At 39.9% G+C, this 19,762-nt stretch overlaps 1 protein-coding gene across 3 annotated transcripts in view; it reads right to left on the bottom strand.

Annotated features, from left to right (window-relative positions):
- Positions 1–7,937: 7,937 nt before the first annotated feature.
- The window catches only part of VEPH1 (ventricular zone expressed PH domain containing 1), a 326,186-nt gene continuing 314,361 nt past the window's right edge, over positions 7,938–19,762 (bottom strand). The window contains exon 16 of one of the 3 annotated variants that reach the window (XM_055411004.2): positions 7,938–9,260. In XM_055411004.2, coding sequence (XP_055266979.2) covers positions 9,045–9,260 — 216 coding nt within the window. In that variant the 3' untranslated portion in view covers positions 7,938–9,044. Of the gene's footprint in view, positions 9,261–14,527; positions 15,959–19,762 lie in introns of those variants that run through there. The other 2 variants (XM_055411048.2, XM_055411040.2) reach the window with 2 other exon arrangements.

Below are 19,762 nucleotides of genomic sequence, written 5' to 3'. Positions count from 1 at the left end.
AACAAGTTCTCGGTAAGCCTCATGAGGGCAGAGACCTGATTTAGCTCACTGCTGTATTCCTAGAGCTTCCTGCCACAATGCCTGCCAGAGAATAGCAGTCAATAACCATTCATTAAAGAAGTAAATAAACAACAGTTTTCTCTGCATTTAACTATTGAAGAAATTCAATCAAGCTAGAGATTTCTGATTAAAAGTGAAAACAAGAAAAATTCGACCACAAGTACTTGCAGTTCCCCTCCTCCCCACCGTGGGCAGAGAAAGAGACAGAGGGATGGAGGGCAGTGGGGAGAGGAAGCACAGAGAGGCTGGGAAGGAGAAAAAGAGAAACTCAGACGGAGACCAAGAGGGAGTGACCTGAGGAGGTGGGGCAGAGGGAGAGGGAAGGGGGAAGGAGAGAAAGAGGTGGATAGGGCCTCAGGGGTGATGGGAGTAGTGGGGTTCACCTGAAGGACCGGGATCTGGGGGAAAAGAGGATTCTCAGGCAGTTCTGCTGGGTAATGTGTGGTGTGCCACCCTCCTGATCGCCCCAAGACCTTCTGTCAGGAAACACGTTCCCCTTCCCCTCTTTTGCAGTTGCTTTCCTGTTTCCGTTCTGACACTTCGGTATGTTGGAGGATTCAGCGTCACACGCCTTTCACACAGTGGTGACCTGGGCTAAAGCTTAATAGGCCCCCTTCTGATGAAGTCTGTCTTGTGTCCACTTCCTTGTATTGACATTCATGACATCCCTTTCCGTTTTGTCCTATTGGAGGACAGTCTGCCCCTGACTGTGTAGTCCTTTTAAACTAGTCCGATCGGAAATCAGCCTCCCAGCTTTCCTTTCCTCACTGGAATAACCTCCATTTCTTTATTCTTTCCTCCGAGGCTGCTGTCGGCTTTCCTTCTAAGTTCTTTAATCATCTTTAGCCTTCTCTGGATTTGCTGTGGGCTTCTTCAGTGAATTAGCCTGGAGTAGGATTAGCAAACATCACAAACAGTGCTTGGCTTGTGTATTTTCTGAGCCTTGCTCTGTCTCTTTCAATGACTTCATAATTATTTTTTCAGATTATTTGCCTAATTAAACAAAAGGTCAAATTTTAGTTATAATGGTCCCAGTGATTTCAACTACCTGCTGACTTTTTCTCTTTCAGACTTAGATTTCACTGCCTTTTGCAATAGCACTGGCTGGAGGACACTGGTGTTATATGATTCCTTCACCCCCACCCCCACCAGTAGTCTATTTTCAATGGAAAACTCAGTGAATATTTAGAAGAATGATTTATTAAAGCATTTAAATAACACGTTTACCTAAAATGAGATAATTTTAAGTCTATCATAAATGTCTGCTTTGGTTGATTACTTGTCTAATGAGGCACAGTACTTAAAAAATGCTGAACATTCCATTCAGCCATGTGGGACAAACTGGGAATTCTGCAGGATTAAATTTCAGCCCCCCAAAATGGGAAAATTCCATACAATTAAGATGAGACAGGAAGAGGGAAATGGTAAGATTGCAATTTTCTGGGAAACAAATTAAATAATTTTTTTCTGTGCAGAAAAGTAGGGGAAAGGGTTACAGGATTTTAAAATATACTGCCTTTATGTCTTAAAGTAGATTCCGTGGTTCACTTTGAGGCTTGAAAATAGTGTTTATAATAGCTGACTGGATTAGTTACAATAAGAGCATCTTTCACAGTCAAAGACTATCTGGAGATAAGTTCTGTGATGTTCAAGAATATTATCAAATACTTCAGAACACATGGTCCCAGGCACAAAGTAACAGATGTGGTTTTAAAGGCTTTCTGTAGGCTATGTTGACATTTTTTGGATAAGGTCAAGGTATTTTGAAATATCAAGTACTTTATTTTGTTTTTGACCAAAAGGCTAGAAACATACAGCCATGCTTAAGAAAGTGTTATATGTACAAATTGAAAATTTGAGTTTACTTTCTAGGTAATTCAAATAAGGAAGTCTGAAATATTCATTTAAAGGCAAAAACGTGTTTAAATTGAATCCTTTATTGAATTAACTTTGTTTTCTTTATGGAGTTCAGTTCAGTCAGTTCAGTCACTCAGTAGTGTCCGACTCCCTGAAACCCCATGAATCACAGCACACCAGGTCTCCCTGTCCATCACCAAGTCCCGGATTTCACCCAAAGTCATGTCCATTGAGTCGGTGATGCCATCTAACCATCTCATCCTTTGTCGTCCCCTTCTCCTCCTGCCTTCAATCTTTCTCAACATCAGGGTCTTTTCAAATGAGTCATCTCTTTGCATCAGGTGGCCAAAGTATTAGAGCTTCAGTTTCAACATCAGTCCTTCCAATGAACACCCGGGACTGATTTCCTTTAGGATGGACTGGTTGGATCTCCTTGAAGTCCAAGGGACTCTCAAGAGTCTTCTCTAACACCACAGTTCAAAAGCATCAGTTGTTCTGTGCTCAGCTTTCTTTATAGTAACTCTCACATCCATACATGACTACTGGAAAAACTATAGCCTTGACTAGATGGACCTTTGTTGACAAAGTAATGTCTCTGCTTTTTAACATGTTGTCTAGGTTGGTCGTAACTTTCCTTCCAAGGAATAAGTGTCTTTTAATTTCATGGCTGCAGTCACCATCTGCAGTGATTTTGGAGCCCCCCAAAATAAAGTAAGCCACTGTTTCCCCATCTATTTGCCATGAAGTGATAGGACCGGATGCCATTATCTTAGTTTTCTGAATGTTGAGCTCTAAGCCAACTTTTTCACTCTCCTCTTTCACTTTTATCAAGAGGCTCTTTAGTTCTTCTTCACTTTCTGCCATAAAGGTGGTGTCATCTGCTTATCTGAGGTTATTGATATTTCTCCCAGCAATCTTGATCCCAGCTTGTGCTTCTTCCAGCTCAGCATTTCTCATGATGTACTCTGCATATAAGTTAAATAAGCAGGGTGACAGCCTTGATGTACTCCTTTACCTATTTGGAACCAGTCTGTTGTTCCATGTGCAGTTCTAACTTTTGCTTCCTGACCTGCATACAGGTTTCTCAAGAGGCAGGTCAGGTGGTCCAGTATTCCCATCTCTTTCAGAATTTTCCACAGTTTATTGTGATCCACACAGTCAAAGGCTTTGGCATAGTTAATAAAGCAGAAATAGATGTTTTCCTGGAAATGGAGAATCAGCATCAAAACTAGGAAGAGATACAATTAGACATGTTTCTGTTTGTTTTTTGCATCATTTTGGAGGTAGATTATTTGAATCTTAGTTGAAGGGTACCCAGCCATGAGGGCATATTTTCTCTAAATACCCATTTTGATTATTTTAATTTCTTTGACTCTTCATTTATTTGTTTCCATTAATTCTTTTGTTCAAAATGGAAAGAGAAAGGTCAGGGATGTGCTTTAGTTCTCAAGTCTGCCTATTTATTTTCTCGGTGTCAGTGAACTCATTAATCATAATGCAGTCCTTGGTGAGAGAGGACCAGAGATGCATTGTGAAAGAAAATAAAAAGATGGGGCAGGCTCAGTTTCCAGTGTCCTGTGGTTATGCTAGACTCAGAAAGTAAAATTAACGGGTCTGCGTCCTGATCACACATAGCTAGTGGAATCCACTTACTAGCACCCAACCCCACAAAAATCACTAAATCACATGAAGGATGCATTATGTCTTCAAAAGTGTGACATAGGGACTTCCCTTTTGTTCCAGTGGCTAAGATTATGAGTTTTCAGTGCAGGGCACCCAGGTTTGATCCTTGGTCAGGGAACTAGATGTTATATGCTGCAACTAAGACCCACTGCAGCCAAACAAATAAATACAAATCAGTAATTTTGTTTAAAAAGAAAAGTGCGACATAGGTGCAGTTCACCTACCCTGAGTCCTCCTGTCTCTTCTGTGTGTTTTTTTTATTACTGTAGCAGATCAGAGGTGACATCACATTTGAGGTATAAGCAACGTGATTATTTATCAACAAGGCAGGACACAGTTCTGGAGAGTTGGACCTGAGGTCAGGGGAGGGCAGTCTTGTAAGCTCAGAAGAAAGGCCTATCAAACAGTGCACATATTTTCAGGACCTTGATTTTCTAATAAATCACATCACAGGACACCCACCACTACAATATTTTACATTTGTATAACAATTTTGGTCTCAATATCTTGGAGATTTTTCAAGAAAGCATTGCTAGGAGGCTTCCCTGGTGGCTCAGTGTTAAAGAATCTGCCTACCAATGCAGGAGACACAAGTTCGATTCCTGATCCAGGATGATTCCACATGCCACAAAGCAGCTAAGCTCATGCACCACAACTTTTGAGTCTGTGCTCTAGAGCCCGGGAGCCACAACTATTGAACACACATGCCACAGCTACTGAAGCCCTTGTGCCCTAAAGCACGTGCTCCGCATCAAGAGAAGCCACCACAGTGAGAAGCTGGTACGCAGTAACTAGAGAGTAGCTCTTGCTTGCTGCAGTTAGAGAAAAACCCACCAGCAAGGAAGACTCAGCAGAGGCAAAAATAAACAAATGATACAGAAAAATTAAAAAAAAAGAAAACAGTGCTATTACAGTTCTGTGTTTATGCAAGTGGGAATAGTGGATTGCAGGAATTAAAGTAACTTTTAAAGGTATTGTTTAGTACTAGGTGAGTCCAGGAGTGGGTAAGAAGTGTAAAATAAAGGAGAAATGTATATAACTATAGTAGTCAAAAAATCTGGAAATGTAATTTCAACAAGTCTTTACCTTAATTCATTTTTTGCCTCCTTCCTTTCCAATAGCTCAAAATTCTGATATTTAATTAAACCTGCTCTTAAGAATGTACTAGAATCCAGTTTGTAAATTTGAGCCAGTGTATTACCTCTTTTAGAGATACATTATATATTTATATTTTAAGTCTTTTCTTTCTTTCTGGAAGATGAGTTTTGTCCTCAGTAAAAGGAATTTCAAAATCAACAGGAAGTGGCAAAAAAAATTCTTTTGGAAGTAGAGAGTCCTTTCTAGTACAGCTCTGCTTGCCTCACCTATAAGTACTAATGGCTTTTGTAAATATTTCTTCTTATGATTAATGTACAAAAATCAGAGTTCCATTTGATTAAGTGGAAACTTATCAATTAGTTTTAAGATGGTTATAATATTAATAGAATTTTCTGGCCATTCCCTGACATAAGCCAAGAAGGCTTCACTGGTTTGTTTTCTGGTAATATTGCAATAGCACATGTCACCAAGTTAGTAACATTTATTCTCCAATATATCTGCCCTAAGAGTATAAGGAGAGGGTTTTTTTTTTTTTTTAGACTCTTAATTAAAGAAAAAGTAGCAAATCAGTCCAGTACTCATGTACAGATGTGAGAGTTGGACCATAAAGTAGGCTGAGCACTGAAGAATTGATGCTTTCAAACTGGGTGTTGGAGAAGACTCTTGAGAGTCCCTTAGACAGCAATCCTAAAGGAAATCAATCCTGAATGTTCATTGGAAGGACTGATGCTGGAGCTGAAACTCCAATACTTTGGCCACCTGCTGAAAAGAACTGACTCATGGGAAAAGACCCTGATGCTGGGAAAGATTGAGGGCAGGAAGAGAAGGGGGTGACAGAGGATGAGATGGTTGGATGGCATCATCAACTCAATGGATGTGAGTTTGAGCAAGCTCCAGGAGATAATGAAGGAAAGGGAAGCCTGGAGCCCTGCAGGGTCACAGAATTGGACATGACTGAATGACTGAACAATAACAACAACAAAATAGAATATACTAAAGATGTGGACTCTTTAAGCTCATTGTTTTAAAAGAATGACTCCATTATATCTGTAAAGCATCACCCATATTCTGTTTAGAAAAATAAAAAAGAAAATATTGGGTTGAAGACAATAGCAGAGTTCATGTCTTCATGATCCCATGTCTCAAAATCAAAATATAAATTCATTAAGCTCATTCCAAGGATCTTTCATTTTTCATATGATTTATTCTTGTTAACAAGGGCACATACACTGAATTAAAGTTTTCTATCAAACTTCTGTCTTAGAGGACTTGAAGTAATCCTGTCTGGATGACACGTGGGTATGATGCAGAAAATCACTAATGAAAATAAGGCAGGATTCCAAGGGTATCAGATGTCTATGTTTGTGTATATTATATATTAAATAATGGATTTGTGATCTCATAAATCTAAGGCCTTGACTTAGTTTCAAGATTTTGATATTTTGATGACTCATCTGGACGCTTTCACCATCATTTTTTGACTACCCCTAAGCTTCTACTTCTCTACCTCTGCCAACCCTTGGAACGTTCACAGCCTAGACCTTGTCATCACCTGGAAGTACTTACTTCTGAATTTTTTCCCCTTTGGCCACAACCTTCAACTTGCCCCATTTCTTGATCCCTCTGCAATGGTTCTTCTCTCTATCCCAGCCCTGGCACTCCCCCACGTAGCCTGTGACAGGCCCATTCCAACCTCTTTTCTGTGTTCACTTGGGTCCTAGAATCTCATCTAGACCAGACATGGTTCCTGAGAATGTATATTTAGGAAAGAGAACAGCCTTGATCTCATAGTGATGGCCTTCCTCTTAACATTTCCCTCCTCCTTCTAGTCTGTAGATGCACTGTACCCTTTGTTCCTTGTTGTATGTCTGAGAAAGAGCGTGGGGAAGGCACATCATACATACATACCACTTCTGCTCAGAAGTGACCACGCTGATTGCTTCTTCTCTAATTCTATTGTCCAGTAGAGTTGCAAGGAAGCAGGGAAATGTAGATGTACACAGAGATATCCACAAGCAGTAATAGTTTCTATGAAATCCACCTGGTAAGATTGTTTGAGAATTACATACAATAACATTTGTAAAGTATTTCACTCAGTGTTTGGTAGATAGCTTTCTCAATAACTATCTGGTATTTTTCAGTTGGATGAAAGTTGTTTTTCTCATTGTAAGTGAACGAATTAGCATTCCAATCTGTATTTATATATTTCTGTGAGTTTGGTTAATGCAAGCCAAAGTCAGCGAGGTTGCTTCATATCCAGAGTGTTGATAAAACCACATTTCTGGGTCTGCAAATACAAAGACTACCTAGAAACCACCTAGAAACACCATCATGTGAAGTCACATCTTAGGGGAAGTCAGCTCTGAGGTCAGATTCCTCAGGCACATATTTCCTTCTGATCTTAGCTGGGCTTTCAATATTAAGAGCCACAGGACAGAGTATATATGTATCTGTCTATCTGACTTTTAGGGTTTGCCCTTAGTTATCATTGGCAGGCTACCTTGTCCTATTCCTCACAGCAGCTCCTGAGTGTTTTGTAGGATGTCTGCTATGGAGTATCCTGGCATTGCCTGGTGTGGGGTTTGTCTGAAGGTCTTGTCACTCACTCCATAACAACCAATACCCTGGCTGACTTACCCTCTAATCCTGACCCCTCATATGCCATCCTAATAATTCATTACCTTTATTTCCTCTAATGCTTCTGTCACTTGATGCCCAGATGAGGTCACATCTACCCCAAGGGCAGGCATGGATCATCTGCCCCAATATCAATTTTACTCAATGGTGAGAAATAAAAACTATTTTTCTTATTTTGGAATAAACATAAGTATATTAGGTAATAGAATGTAAATTCTCCTGAATTTTGAATCTAGAACTCAAGAAAATTTCCCTATAAATTGGGCAGAACTCTGGCTCTGCTTCTAGTTTGATTCCCTTTACTGTGTGGATACACTGAGGGAGGAGGTAAGGTGCACAGCTTCTCTCAACTGCCCACCTAGTGAACTTGGACTTGTTCTGGCTGAGTCTCCCATGGACCCTGTTCCAGCATGGTATCTCTGAGAGGTCATTCCTGATGTTCTCTGGCTGGTAGAGACACCTCTTTTTCATTCTCAGAGTCGTGCAAGGTTCTCTTAAGGACCTTGTTTATAATGTTATTATTAGGTTGGTGAAAAAGTAATTGTGAAAAAATAAAAAGAAGTAATTGTGGTTTCAGACCATGAAATTTAAATCATTATAACTAGGCTCAAGCACATCTTTATTAATCAAAATAGGAACCACTTATGGTCAACATAGTTTTGCCAATGAGAAAGAAGTTTCTTTATTCCTGTAGCATAAAAATCTGTGCTCCGGGATTCAACAAATCCTTCGAAAGTATATTCTGCCTCCTGCTGGTTGTGGAAGCATTGCCTCAGCAAAAAGGTTTTGAAATGCTTGAAGAAGTGGTAGTCAGGCACATATTAGCGAGAGGTCAGGTGAATTTGGTGGGTGAGGCAAAACTACGCAGCCCAATTTGTTCAACTTTTGAAGTGTTGGCAGTGTGACACATGGTTGGGCATTGTTGCAGAGAGGAACTGGGCCCTTTCTGTTGACCAATGCCAGGTGCAGTCACTGCAGTTTTCAGTGTATTTCATTGATTTGATGAGCATACTTCTCAGATGTAATGGTTTTGCCTGGATTCACAAAACTTGGGGATCAGATGGTCAGCAGACCACCAAACAGTGACTGTGATCATCTTTTGGTGCAGTTTTAGCTTTGGGACGTGCTTCGAAGATTCTTCTTGGTCCAACTGCTGAGGTGATCATTGCCGGTTGTTGGATAAAATCCGCTTTTTGTCACACAATCCAATTGGGAAAAGGTTTGTTGTTACTGCACAGAGTAAGAGAGGACGACACTTCAAAATGATGATTTTTTTGATTTGCAGTCAGCTCATGGCAAGCCACTCCAGTACTCTTGCCTAGAAAATCCCATGGATGGAGGAACCTGGTGGGCTGCAGTCCGTGGGGTCGCTAAGGGTCAGACACGGCTGAGTGACTTCACTTTCACTTTTCACTTTCACACACTGGAGAAGGAAATGGCAACCCACTCCAGTGTTCTTGCCTGGAGAATCCCAGGGACAGGGGAGCCTGGTGGGCTTCCGTCTGTGGGGTCACACAGAGTCGGACACGATTGAAGTGACTTAGCAGCAGCAGCAGCAGCAGCATGCAACACCCACTTATTGAGCGTTTTCACCTTTACAATTTGCTTCAAATGCCAAACGTCTGAAGAAGGGTTGACGCTCTGAGTTCTTGGACAACTTTAAATGTAGCTGTAAGAGGATCAGCTTCTATGCTCCCTTCAGTTGTTTGTTACTTCTGATGCTCAGCTGTTGTGCTCGTCTTCAAGGCTCTCATCTCCTTTGCAAAACTTCTTGAACCACCACTGTACTGTACACTTATTAGCAGTTCCTCGGCCAAATGCATTGCTGACGTTGCAAGTGGTCTCTGCTGCTTTACGACCCATTTTGAACTTGGATAAGAAAATCGCTTGAATTTGTTTTTTTTGTCTAACATCATTTCTCTGGTCTAAAATAAATATAAACAGCAAGTAATAAGACATTAGCAAAAACAAAAAGCAAGAAATGCACATTAAAATGATGTAAATATAACCACATTTAAGAATGCATTCCAATATAAAACAAATTTCAACAATGTAAAATTGCAATTACTTTTGCACCAACCTAAATATTTAGTTATTTAATGAACACATATAGCACTTACTATGGGCTTCCCAGGTGCCTCAGTGGGTAAAAAATTCTACCTGCAATGCAGGAGACGTGGGTTTGATCCCTGCCTGGGTGGGGAAGATCCTGTGGAGGAGGAAATGGCAACCCAGTCCAGTATTCTTGCCTGCAGAATCCCCATGGACAGCGAAGCCTGGCCGGCTACAGTTCACAGGGTTGCAAAGAGTTGGACACGACTGAAGTGATTGAGCACACATGCATATTACTTTCTAAGGGCAAGACAGTCTTCTAAGTGATGAATATACGTTAATTCTCACAGCCACCACATAAGATAGGATGTTGTGTGTGTGTAGGTGAATGCACAGTTGACCCTTGAACACAGGGGCACTGACCTTTCACATAGTTAAAAATCCACGTGTAATTTATACTCTGCCATCCATATCCCCAGTTTATCTGTATCTGAGGACATCAGTCAAACACAGATTGTGTACTACTGTAATATTTACTAGTGAAAAAAAATCCCTGTTTAAGCGGACCTTACTGTTACAACCTGTGTTGTTCAAGGGTCTTCTGTAAATGTGTGTGTGTGTGTGTGTGCGCGCGCACACACGTGCATGTATGAAATACCGAGGCACAGAAGTCAAATAACTTTCCCAAAGTCACACAGTCACACACTATAGGCTATAAGACAGAGCCAGAATTTGAATTCAGATATCTGACTTCTAAATTCTTGTGTTTACTGCCTCTTGCATGAATTGATGGGTAACTTCTATTCTTCTCTAGACTCTAAGGGCCTCGAGGACAGAGTTTTATTGATCTCTCTGTCCCTCTAGGCTAGAATGGGGCCAGGTAAACAATAACAGTGCAGCAAATGTTGGCTAATCCTCTTTCAGAGAGGATGGAGGTTGGTAGGACTATGTGCCTGGGGCAAGTTGTACCCACTTGATCACCCTGTCACCTTCCCTTAAGTAAATAGCCCATGGCCTCTAATTGCTAGAGGAATTTTAAACTCATCCTGTGCTTAGTGGAACAAGTTGTGAAATTTTTGTGTAAAATAACTTTTGACATTTTTCTAGAATATTTTAAGGATGTCTTTGAATGACTGGGAATTGTACAATTGCAATTTCCCTCTGCACCCTGTTGTTTATGATTCTAGGAAGTTTGGCTTGGTTGTGTCTGTTCAAGGTCTGTGGGAGTTCAGGAATCTGCATGCCATGCTTTGAGATTTCAATCTGCATTTCACCTGCCCAGAGCTCTCATGTCAGTTAAGGGCAAACTCCACCAAAAAATAACAGCAACAAAAAACCCGACAGCTTTAAAGGATGTGGAAGGGGGAAGCAAATGCCACAGCTTGCAGTTTCCCTTTGAAATCTTTCCTAAGCCACATCTCTAGAAGGTGTTTTGGAATCAAAATTTTATATTTCCTGTTAAGTTGAAGCATTTTGAAAACATGTTGCAAGTGATGACTGGTTAGAAATAAATTCACTGAGTATTAGTTACACAGAGAAGTAATCATCAGAGCTTAAAAAAGCAAAACATAGAAAATATGTTTTTCATAAGGATCAAGCTGGGGATCTTCCTTACTTTGTTTACAATAAAAAGGAGGGCCTTGCATTGCAGCAGACTTTCCGTTTTTAGTTCTGGTTTTCCCTGGCTGGCCCTACCTTCTCTCTCTCTCTTGCACGCGCGTGTGCACACACACACAGACACTTTTTTTGTTCGTTCCTATTTGAAATATTGTTAGAAAAAGCGGTCTCCCTACCGTAATCCCCCATGTCGACATCCACTACTATGGTAAATTGCTGTATAACTTTGACCATTATCTAATGTGCATCTGATTTTCTTTTCCCCAGACTGGAAATAGTTATCCATGTCTTTCTATGATCAGACAGTGAATTATGTCAAAAACTATTCTGTCTCCCCGTTTCTCTCCTACTCTTGCCACTCTTCTCCCATCTCTGACTTTAGAAACAAGTCATGGATGTTTTTATAGTTGGAATACTTTGAGGGAGGAAATAGTTCTATTTCCTCTTGAGGGCAATCTAGCAAATTCTGCTACCACCCGAAGAGGTGTGACTCAGCAGAGAAAGGCCAAAGGGATCATATGTTTGAATTCAGACCCGGAACCAGTTTCTTTGGATAGAAATGATTTTGCCACTAATTGTTCATGGTATATTAAGGGCTATGGGTTATGAAGATTGTAAATAACAAGGATTTCGGGTAGTATGTTTTAAGTTACTTGTTGAGTATTACTTGTGGTAGGTAGAGTGTGAAAAACATAACTGACATAGCCAAAGATCAAGGTTTCACATATTCACAATTAGAATATGTATGTATATATGTATATGGATATGGAAATGAATACACATACTTATTTATGGCCTTTTTTAATATCCCAAAGGATTTAATATTATTTACCAAAATACACATGATATAAAGAGAGAAATAAAATAGAAAACAAGTGGATGAGGGCACCAGGCCCCGAGAGGGTAGGAAGGATGCAGATGAATCTGGAAGTGATCTTAGTACTTGCAGTGTATGCTGTAAGGATGGGTCTCTGCTTGCGTTGGGCTACACGGGCTCTTTGCTACATGTCTCTGCTATGTGTTGGGCTATATTTGCTCAGCCACTAATATAAGAGCTGCTGCTGCTGCTAAGTCACTTCAGTTGTGTCTGACTCTGTGTGACCCCATAGACGGCAGCCCACCAGGCTCCCCCATCCCTGGGATTCCCCAGGCAAGAACACTGGAGTGGGTTGCCATTTCCTTTTCCAATGCATGAAAATGAAAAGTGAAAGTGAAGTCACTCAGTCGTGTCCAACTCTTAGCGACCCCATGGACTGCAGCCTACCAGGCTCCTCCGCCCATGGGATTTTCCAGGCAAGAGTACTGGAGTGGGGTGCCATTGCCTTCTCCAAATATAAGAGACATAGGCCCAAATCTGACTTGTAAAGCCCCTTCTGATACTAAAAATAACTGGAGGAACTTCTCATAGAGGGTGTAGTAAAATAATGAAGTCCTCACAGTATTCTCCAAGTGAGATGAGTTATATTTGGTTGCTCCATGATCCAGACTGCCTTGTGGCTGGCAGATATTCACTCCCCCAGAAATAGTTGTTCTTCATTTGTGAGTTGCCTGTAATTTACTATGGCTTAGAAATCTTTGAGGGAGAGAGAATGGCAAAGCGCTATTGTTTTTCTAGATTAACATAGGCAACAATACTTTGGCAGCTAATATATAGCCAACGTAGAATCAAAAAATTGTATATATATTTTTAATCCCAGAAGTAAATACAATTTTTCTTAATTTCACTGAGTAGTTATTATCATTGCTTACTGTCATTCAATGCTATTTATTTGAATATTCTTCCTGTGCCTTTTAGCATCTGTATAGAGGAAAGAGGGCAGAGGTTAAAAGATTTAAATAAAATTTCTTATAATTTTCCCTATTTGCATTAGATTCTTATTTTTTTATGAAAGTGATATATATTCATATAGAAGATTTAGAAAATACAAAACAGGCAAGTGGTTTAAAATCTCACTATCTAAAAATAACTTTGAGATGTTATATAGTATATGTGTTTATGTATTGGGTCGGCCAAGAACTTCATTTGGGTTTTTCTGTAATATCTTATGGAAAAATCTGAGTGAACTTTTTGGCCAACCCAATAAGCAGTTCAGTTCAGTTCAGTTCATTTCAGTCGGACACGACTGAGCGACTTCACTTTCACTTTTCACTTTCATGCATTGGAGAAGGAAATGGCAACCCACTCCAGTGTTCTTGCCTGGGGAATCCCAGCCTGCTGGGCTGCTGTCTATGGGGTCGCACAGAGTCGGACATGACTGAAGCGACTAAGCAGCAGCAGCAAGGTAGGAAAAAAAGTAGCCTAAAGATAAAATCTAAAAAACAACAACAGCATCATCATTAACAACAATGAAATGACTAAGTAGTAAGCACAATAAAGACTATGATTGTTTAAGATATGCATTTCTATTATTTAATTTTATTTTATTTGGGGGATGGGATGGGGTTTAACAAGATATGTGTTGAGGCATTTAGAGAAAAGTGAGAAATATTTCTCAGAGACATTGCCATTTTAATATGTTTTTCTTTAAGCATTATTAAAGTTGACAGCAAAAAGTAAAAACTGGGACTATAAATAAGGGAAGTGACTATCATGTTCTGGGTACTTTGTGGGGTATAAAGATGAGTGAGATGCAGTCTTTACCCTTGAGCTCCAGATATAATTTGTGTAATACTGAGAGTACACAAGTAAAAGGTAGGAACAATCAAAATTAAATAATGAGATTTATTTCACTGTACACAAAACATTTATTATATTTTATAAATGTATTTTATTTTAAAATTTGGAACAGTAGTAAATGTTTTAAAAAGTTGCAAACACAGTACAGGACAGAAACTTGTTTTCCTGAACAACTGGAGAGCATGCTGCTAACCTGATGTGTCATCATCCCTGACTGCTTCACTGTTCATTTTCCAACAATTACATTCTCCTACATGAGATGGCTGGATGGCATCATGGACTCCATGGAGGTGAGTTTGAGTGAACTCCAGGAGTTGGTGATGGACAGGGAGGCCTGGCGTGCTGTGATTCATGGGGTCGCAGAGTCGGACACGACTGAGTGACTGAACTGAACTGAACGTGACCACAGAATAGCCATCAAAATCAGGAGATTAACACTGAATCATGGCTCACTTCTAACCCTCAGCCCCCATTTAAGCTTTGCCAATCATCCTCATTACATACTTTATATCAAAAGGATCTGGTTCAGAACCACACAGGGGATTTAGTGGTCACATTAGTTTTCTTCAGTCTTGAAGAAGTAGGTCTTCCTTTGACTTTTACAACCTTGACAATTTTAAGGATCACATGGTAGTTGTTTTGTACAATAGCATTTAATTTGGGCTCATTCGACATTTCTTTGATTATATTCAGGTCATTTATCTTTGGTAGGACTACCACAATGTTCTCTTTGCTACAACTAAAAGTGAAAGTGAAGTCGCTCAGTCGTGTCCGACTCTTTGCAACACTTTGCAACTCCATGGACTGTAGCCTACCAGGCTTCTCAGTCCATGAGATTTTCCAGGCAATAGTCCTGGAGTGGATTGCCATTTCCTTCTCCAGGGGATCTTCCCAACCCAGGGATTGAAACCGTGTCTCCCGCATTGTAGACAGACGCTTCACCGTCTGAGCCACCTTTGACCCATTGCTATTGAAGTTCACTTTGATCACCTAGTTAAGGTGGCATCTGCTTTTCCATTGAAAGTTACTCTTACTTTCTTTAGTACTTTGAAACTGTTTCTCACTAAATTTTCAATTCATTCATGATTTAAATTTGTTTGGGTTCATGGTTTCCTGTTTTATTCAATAGATTATTTTAATTCTCAAATTATCCCTGATTTGGTCAGGGGTAGCCCCCTCAAGCTGGCTTCTCTATACTTTTGAAATTTCCCCATTCTTGGGGGCTTCTCTGGTGGCTCAGATGGTAAAGAATCTGCCTGCAATGCAGGAACCCTGGGTTTGATCCCTGGGTCAGGAAGATCCCCTGGAGAAGGGAATGGCAACCCATTCTAGTATTCTTGCCTGGAGAATCCCATAGATGAGGAGCCTGGTGGGCTACAGTCCATGGGTCACGAAGAGTCAGACACGACTGAGTGACTAACACTTTCACATACCACTTTCATCATTCTTGGAGCACTTCCTTGCTTTTTGATATAATAAGATGTTACATGCTCGCCTTATACTCTCCCTGACCCAGGTCTAGGATAATTCCCCAAGAAATCTAGACTGCTGTTAATGGAAAATCATGTTTATGACTCAAGCTCTGAGTGCTGGGTGTGTTCATTACTCTTAAGAGTTTGGCTATTCCCAAGCCCTCACAGTAGACAGAGCTAGTTATGTATATCTATATCTAAAACATAGATGCAAATATATTTAAAACAATAGTTTTATTTACTTACATATTAGCTTTCCTATGTCTTTATACTCATTTATATTGAAAATCATGAGTTTATACTGATACCTCCAATTTTGATCCAATACCATGGGGTTCATTTCAATTTTCTTCCTTCCCATATCTGTATCTTCCTACTCTGACCATTAGGAACCTGACTCTTAATATCCTTAATTTATATTTCATCAATCTCCGAGTATGTAACCCATCTCTGCTGCCACCCTTTTACCCACATGGACACTCATCTCACTCGGGTTGAGATGCCCTGTCCTCACCTTGTGGACACCTGCTTACCCTATTTGGGCTTCAGCATTCTGTGCTGGGTGGCCTCGTGCCTGGATGCTTTCCTCACTCTTTCTGGGCTCTGATAGCCCACACCAGGTTGCCCTTTGTGGACACCCTCCTTACCCAGCTTTGCCTCTGACCCCACATGGGGCAGCCATCCTGGGTGGCCACTCTCTTGCTGGATTTGAGCTTTGACACCTTGCTCTGGGCTGCTGTGGCCCTCTCCTTCAAGGGCAGACGCCTGCCTTAATCTGCCACACTGCATGTTTTGGGACTGTGTTCTAGGGGAGGGAAAAAGGGAGGAAGGAAATGGGAAAGAAGAGTAAGTAAGTAATTTCTATTTGAAATTCTAAAATCTAAAAGAAAAGAAACAATGTATACTATATATTTGTTTCTCCTACCGATGAGAAGTGAGGCTTTCTCCTAAGTCTTCTAAAAAGTCGAAAACATTAAACATGTTTTTTCTTCTGGGGACTAACATACTGCTGGATAATTAGACTCAGATTCCTTATTTATATTTTTATTTGAGGCTAGAAGGGAAGTCTCTTTTAGTAAACAATCTTTCCTTTTTTGAAATATGCCCACAAGGATTGGAAAATAGTGAGAATTAACAATTATTGGTGAAGAGACTAAATTGTAAAGCTATTAGAGTTTAAAATGAGGGTCAGCATTGCTCCCTTAAATCACTTCATGCAATTTCACCCTAAAGGCATTTATTTTTGTCTTTGCCCATCGAAAGGGATTATAAACACTGTTAATTTAATCCAGATGGAGTCAAAATTTGTTTTTGACTCCATTTTGCTATTCTATTGAGGCAATTACTACCAAGAGATGAGGGATTTAGTCTGAAAAAATGCTTTTAATTATTATTAATTGGATAACCACTGAGTTAATAAAACTGTCTTAGGATATTATATTGGAAATTAATTGAATATAATGTATCGGTCTACCTTCATGAAATTATTTCCTGAGGGAGATTATAGAGAAGGAACAATCCTTTTCACTTAAAGACACTTAATAAATGCTCATTAAATGAAATATTTTCCTAATATTTGGGGGCTGGGGTGGCTTAGGGTAGCAAAATTTTTTTTTATTTATCGAATTATTAATATGGCAAACATCTCAAATTAATCAACAAAGCTGGACAATTCAGTGCCTTGTCTGAGAATTTTAATATCTAGTTAATAAGCTGGATTTAAAAGTGTCAGTATAGTCAGCTGATTATTTCCTTACATAAAAAGTAGTAACAAGGTCAAATTAAGGTAAATAACCTAAAGGTAAAAGACCTAATCATGGCCATAAGACTAACCTTTTCTTTTTAAAAAAATATTCAAGAAGCCAAACAATTTTCTTAAATAAATATGGAGCATAAAATACAGGTTTTCTGTCCCTGACTAGCTTTACCTTGCATTGTTCCATGATTCTGGCTCAGGGTTTGTACTAACTATAACATAGAATAATTTCAGGGCCTTAATGCAAGACATGATTCTGGAACTGTTGTCTCATAAATTCAGACCAAAAAATAAGTGTTATGTTTTGCACTTGATAATGCACTGAGGGGTTTGAAGGGCTTATTGCAAGTAAGTTAAGTGCCTCTGCAGAATATACAGAATTCTAGGAAGCAAAAATTTCTCACTGAAGAAGAAAGATGACCAAAATACCCAACAATATGTTTAGTGATTCATCATGATTTTCAAACTACATTCACTTTTCTTTAAAAGAATGTGTGTGTGTTTAAAAACATTAAACAGAGTTAGAATACAGCTTCAAGGATTCAACAATCCCTGAAGAGCATCACATAACAGAATCAAAAGAAACAAACTGAAGGAAACTGTGGACAAAGATGAAAGGATCTAAGAATCTGGAAATCATCTAGTAAAAAAGACTCCTGAGCACTGAAAGAGACCCCCATTCAAGTCCTCAGAAGACAGAAAAGCAATGAAGTGTTGAATCAATAGGAAAAGTACTTCGCTAAGAGGCAAGAACGTTGCTTCTGCTTGCAAAGGCAAACAACTCTGAGACTTCAAAGAAAACTTTTTTCCTGCCTTTTTAAAAATTTCTTTTTATTTAAATCTTTAAGAACCCAGTGATAAAACAGTATCCGATAATAGCTTTGGTAACTACTGTTTCATGCCCAGCATTTTAAGTCTGTTATTTGCAACAGCCCTTATAAGTCTCCCTTCCCCCATCATTTCCAGACAGACGCCATTCTGAAACTTTATCTGAATTAAAAAAATGCTTGCCTGAGGAAACAGTTCTTTTAAATTTATAGAGCTTAAGGTTCTTAAAGTGGGAACTTTTCCAAGCACAAAACCAGATTAGGAGGTAAGGAAGGGCTGTTTTTCTGAGGGCGGACTTGTGTTCAGTTCATAAATATAAGATCACTGGGACCCATGTGACGACAATACCAGTTTAGGAGATTAGGAAAGGGATAGATGGGGATTCAGCCCACTGAACCCAGAAGTCCAGAGAGCTTCCAATTCAGATCATATCACGTATAATATCAAATACTTGGGTATATGAAACTTCAGTCATCTGCCTTTGAAGTTCTCAATGATGTTAAGAAGTCTTATCCTACCAGCAGATCAGGATTATGGTTCCCAGTTCTCTCCAATAATAAAATGACGCATCTATGTTCTTTGCTATGGAAATTTGAAGTGCTTCCCACAGTAAGCAGATCATATTTTCATACCACATTGACATCAGGTTTGGCTATGTAACTTCATTTGGCCAATGGAATGTGGGCACAGGTGACAGTGCCAGTTTTTAGCCAAGATCTTAAGGGACAGTGTATGTTTCTGCACCCACCTCTTTTAGTCTCCTATCACCATGAGAAAAACATACAGCCATTTCAGCCTGGGCCTTTGAAGGAAGACCTGAGGAGCAGACCTGAGCCCAACTGAGAGCCTTAAATTCAACCTGGCCTCCTTGACTGCACACCCATGTGGGCATATATACAGGTGTGCCAGTAAGCCACTGACTAACAAATTCCTTCACAAGCTGGCTTTCAAACTTTACTTCTTAGTATAAATCCTAAAGATCAAATGACATTACAAGCAGCCTCATCATCCCTACGTATTTCTAAGGTTCTTTCAAAATAAATTGCTTCAAACTCTCCAAATAAAAAAATATAATTAAATCCTAGATGAAATTATGCTTAGTATTGCTTAAACATCTTGTTTCACTTACTGTGATGGATAAATAAACCATAGCTGGACTCCTGAATTTAAAACAAACTCGTTTTAGTCACAAAAAGTAAACTACCTTGCAGCCATTATAGGTGGTGCAGTGGTAAAGAATCTGCCTGCCAATGTAGGAGACATTAAGAAACTCAGGTTTGATCCCTGGGTTGGGAAGAGGGCATGGCAATCCACTCCAGTATTCTTGCCTGGAGAAGCTCATGGACAGAGGAGTCTGGTGGGCTACAGTCCATAAGGTTGCAAAGAGTTGGACACAACTGAAGCGACTTAGCATGCATGCACATAGCCATTATAAAGGGAAACCCAAAACCCTGGAACAAATCAATTCTCTACCTACTCCATATCTGCACCTGAGCTGTTGACTGTGGAGAAAGGAAGAAGGTGGAGGAATTCTGCTCTGCTGGCTAGGCTCATTGAGATTTATTGTTTCTGCTGTCACACAGTCATACCACACTTCTGTGGTAAGCTTCCTCTCTCCACCAGGGGGATCATTTCAGAGTCTCTTCTCAGTTCTCCAGCATCTTCCCTAGCTTCACTCTCAGCTGATGACTTTGGTTCTGCTAATAAATTCACTGAGAAAGTAGAAGCAATTAGCAGACGTCTGCCTTATCTTCCTACATCTAGCTCTGTCTGCCTCTATCTTCCCACTGGTTACATCATTCCAACAGTCTCTGTGCCCATATGGGACAACTTCTCCACTGTGCACGGCATCGCAGAAACTCATATTGTTTTGCCTCCTCAAGAACTGTGCTTTTGCAATCATGCCCTGTCCTTCCTGCATTGTCACTTTCCACTTCCTTCAGAAATCATTCGCATCGGCATACAAATGTGTGATGCATCTCATATTAAACCACCCTCTATTCATCCAAATTCTCCTCCATTATA

Source organism: Moschus berezovskii, chromosome 1, assembly GCF_049115385.1.
Source record: "Moschus berezovskii isolate FMDL1 chromosome 1, NW_MosBer_1.0, whole genome shotgun sequence".
NCBI lineage: Eukaryota > Metazoa > Chordata > Mammalia > Artiodactyla > Moschidae > Moschus > Moschus berezovskii.
This window is presented reverse-complemented; position numbering and strand designations above follow the sequence as displayed.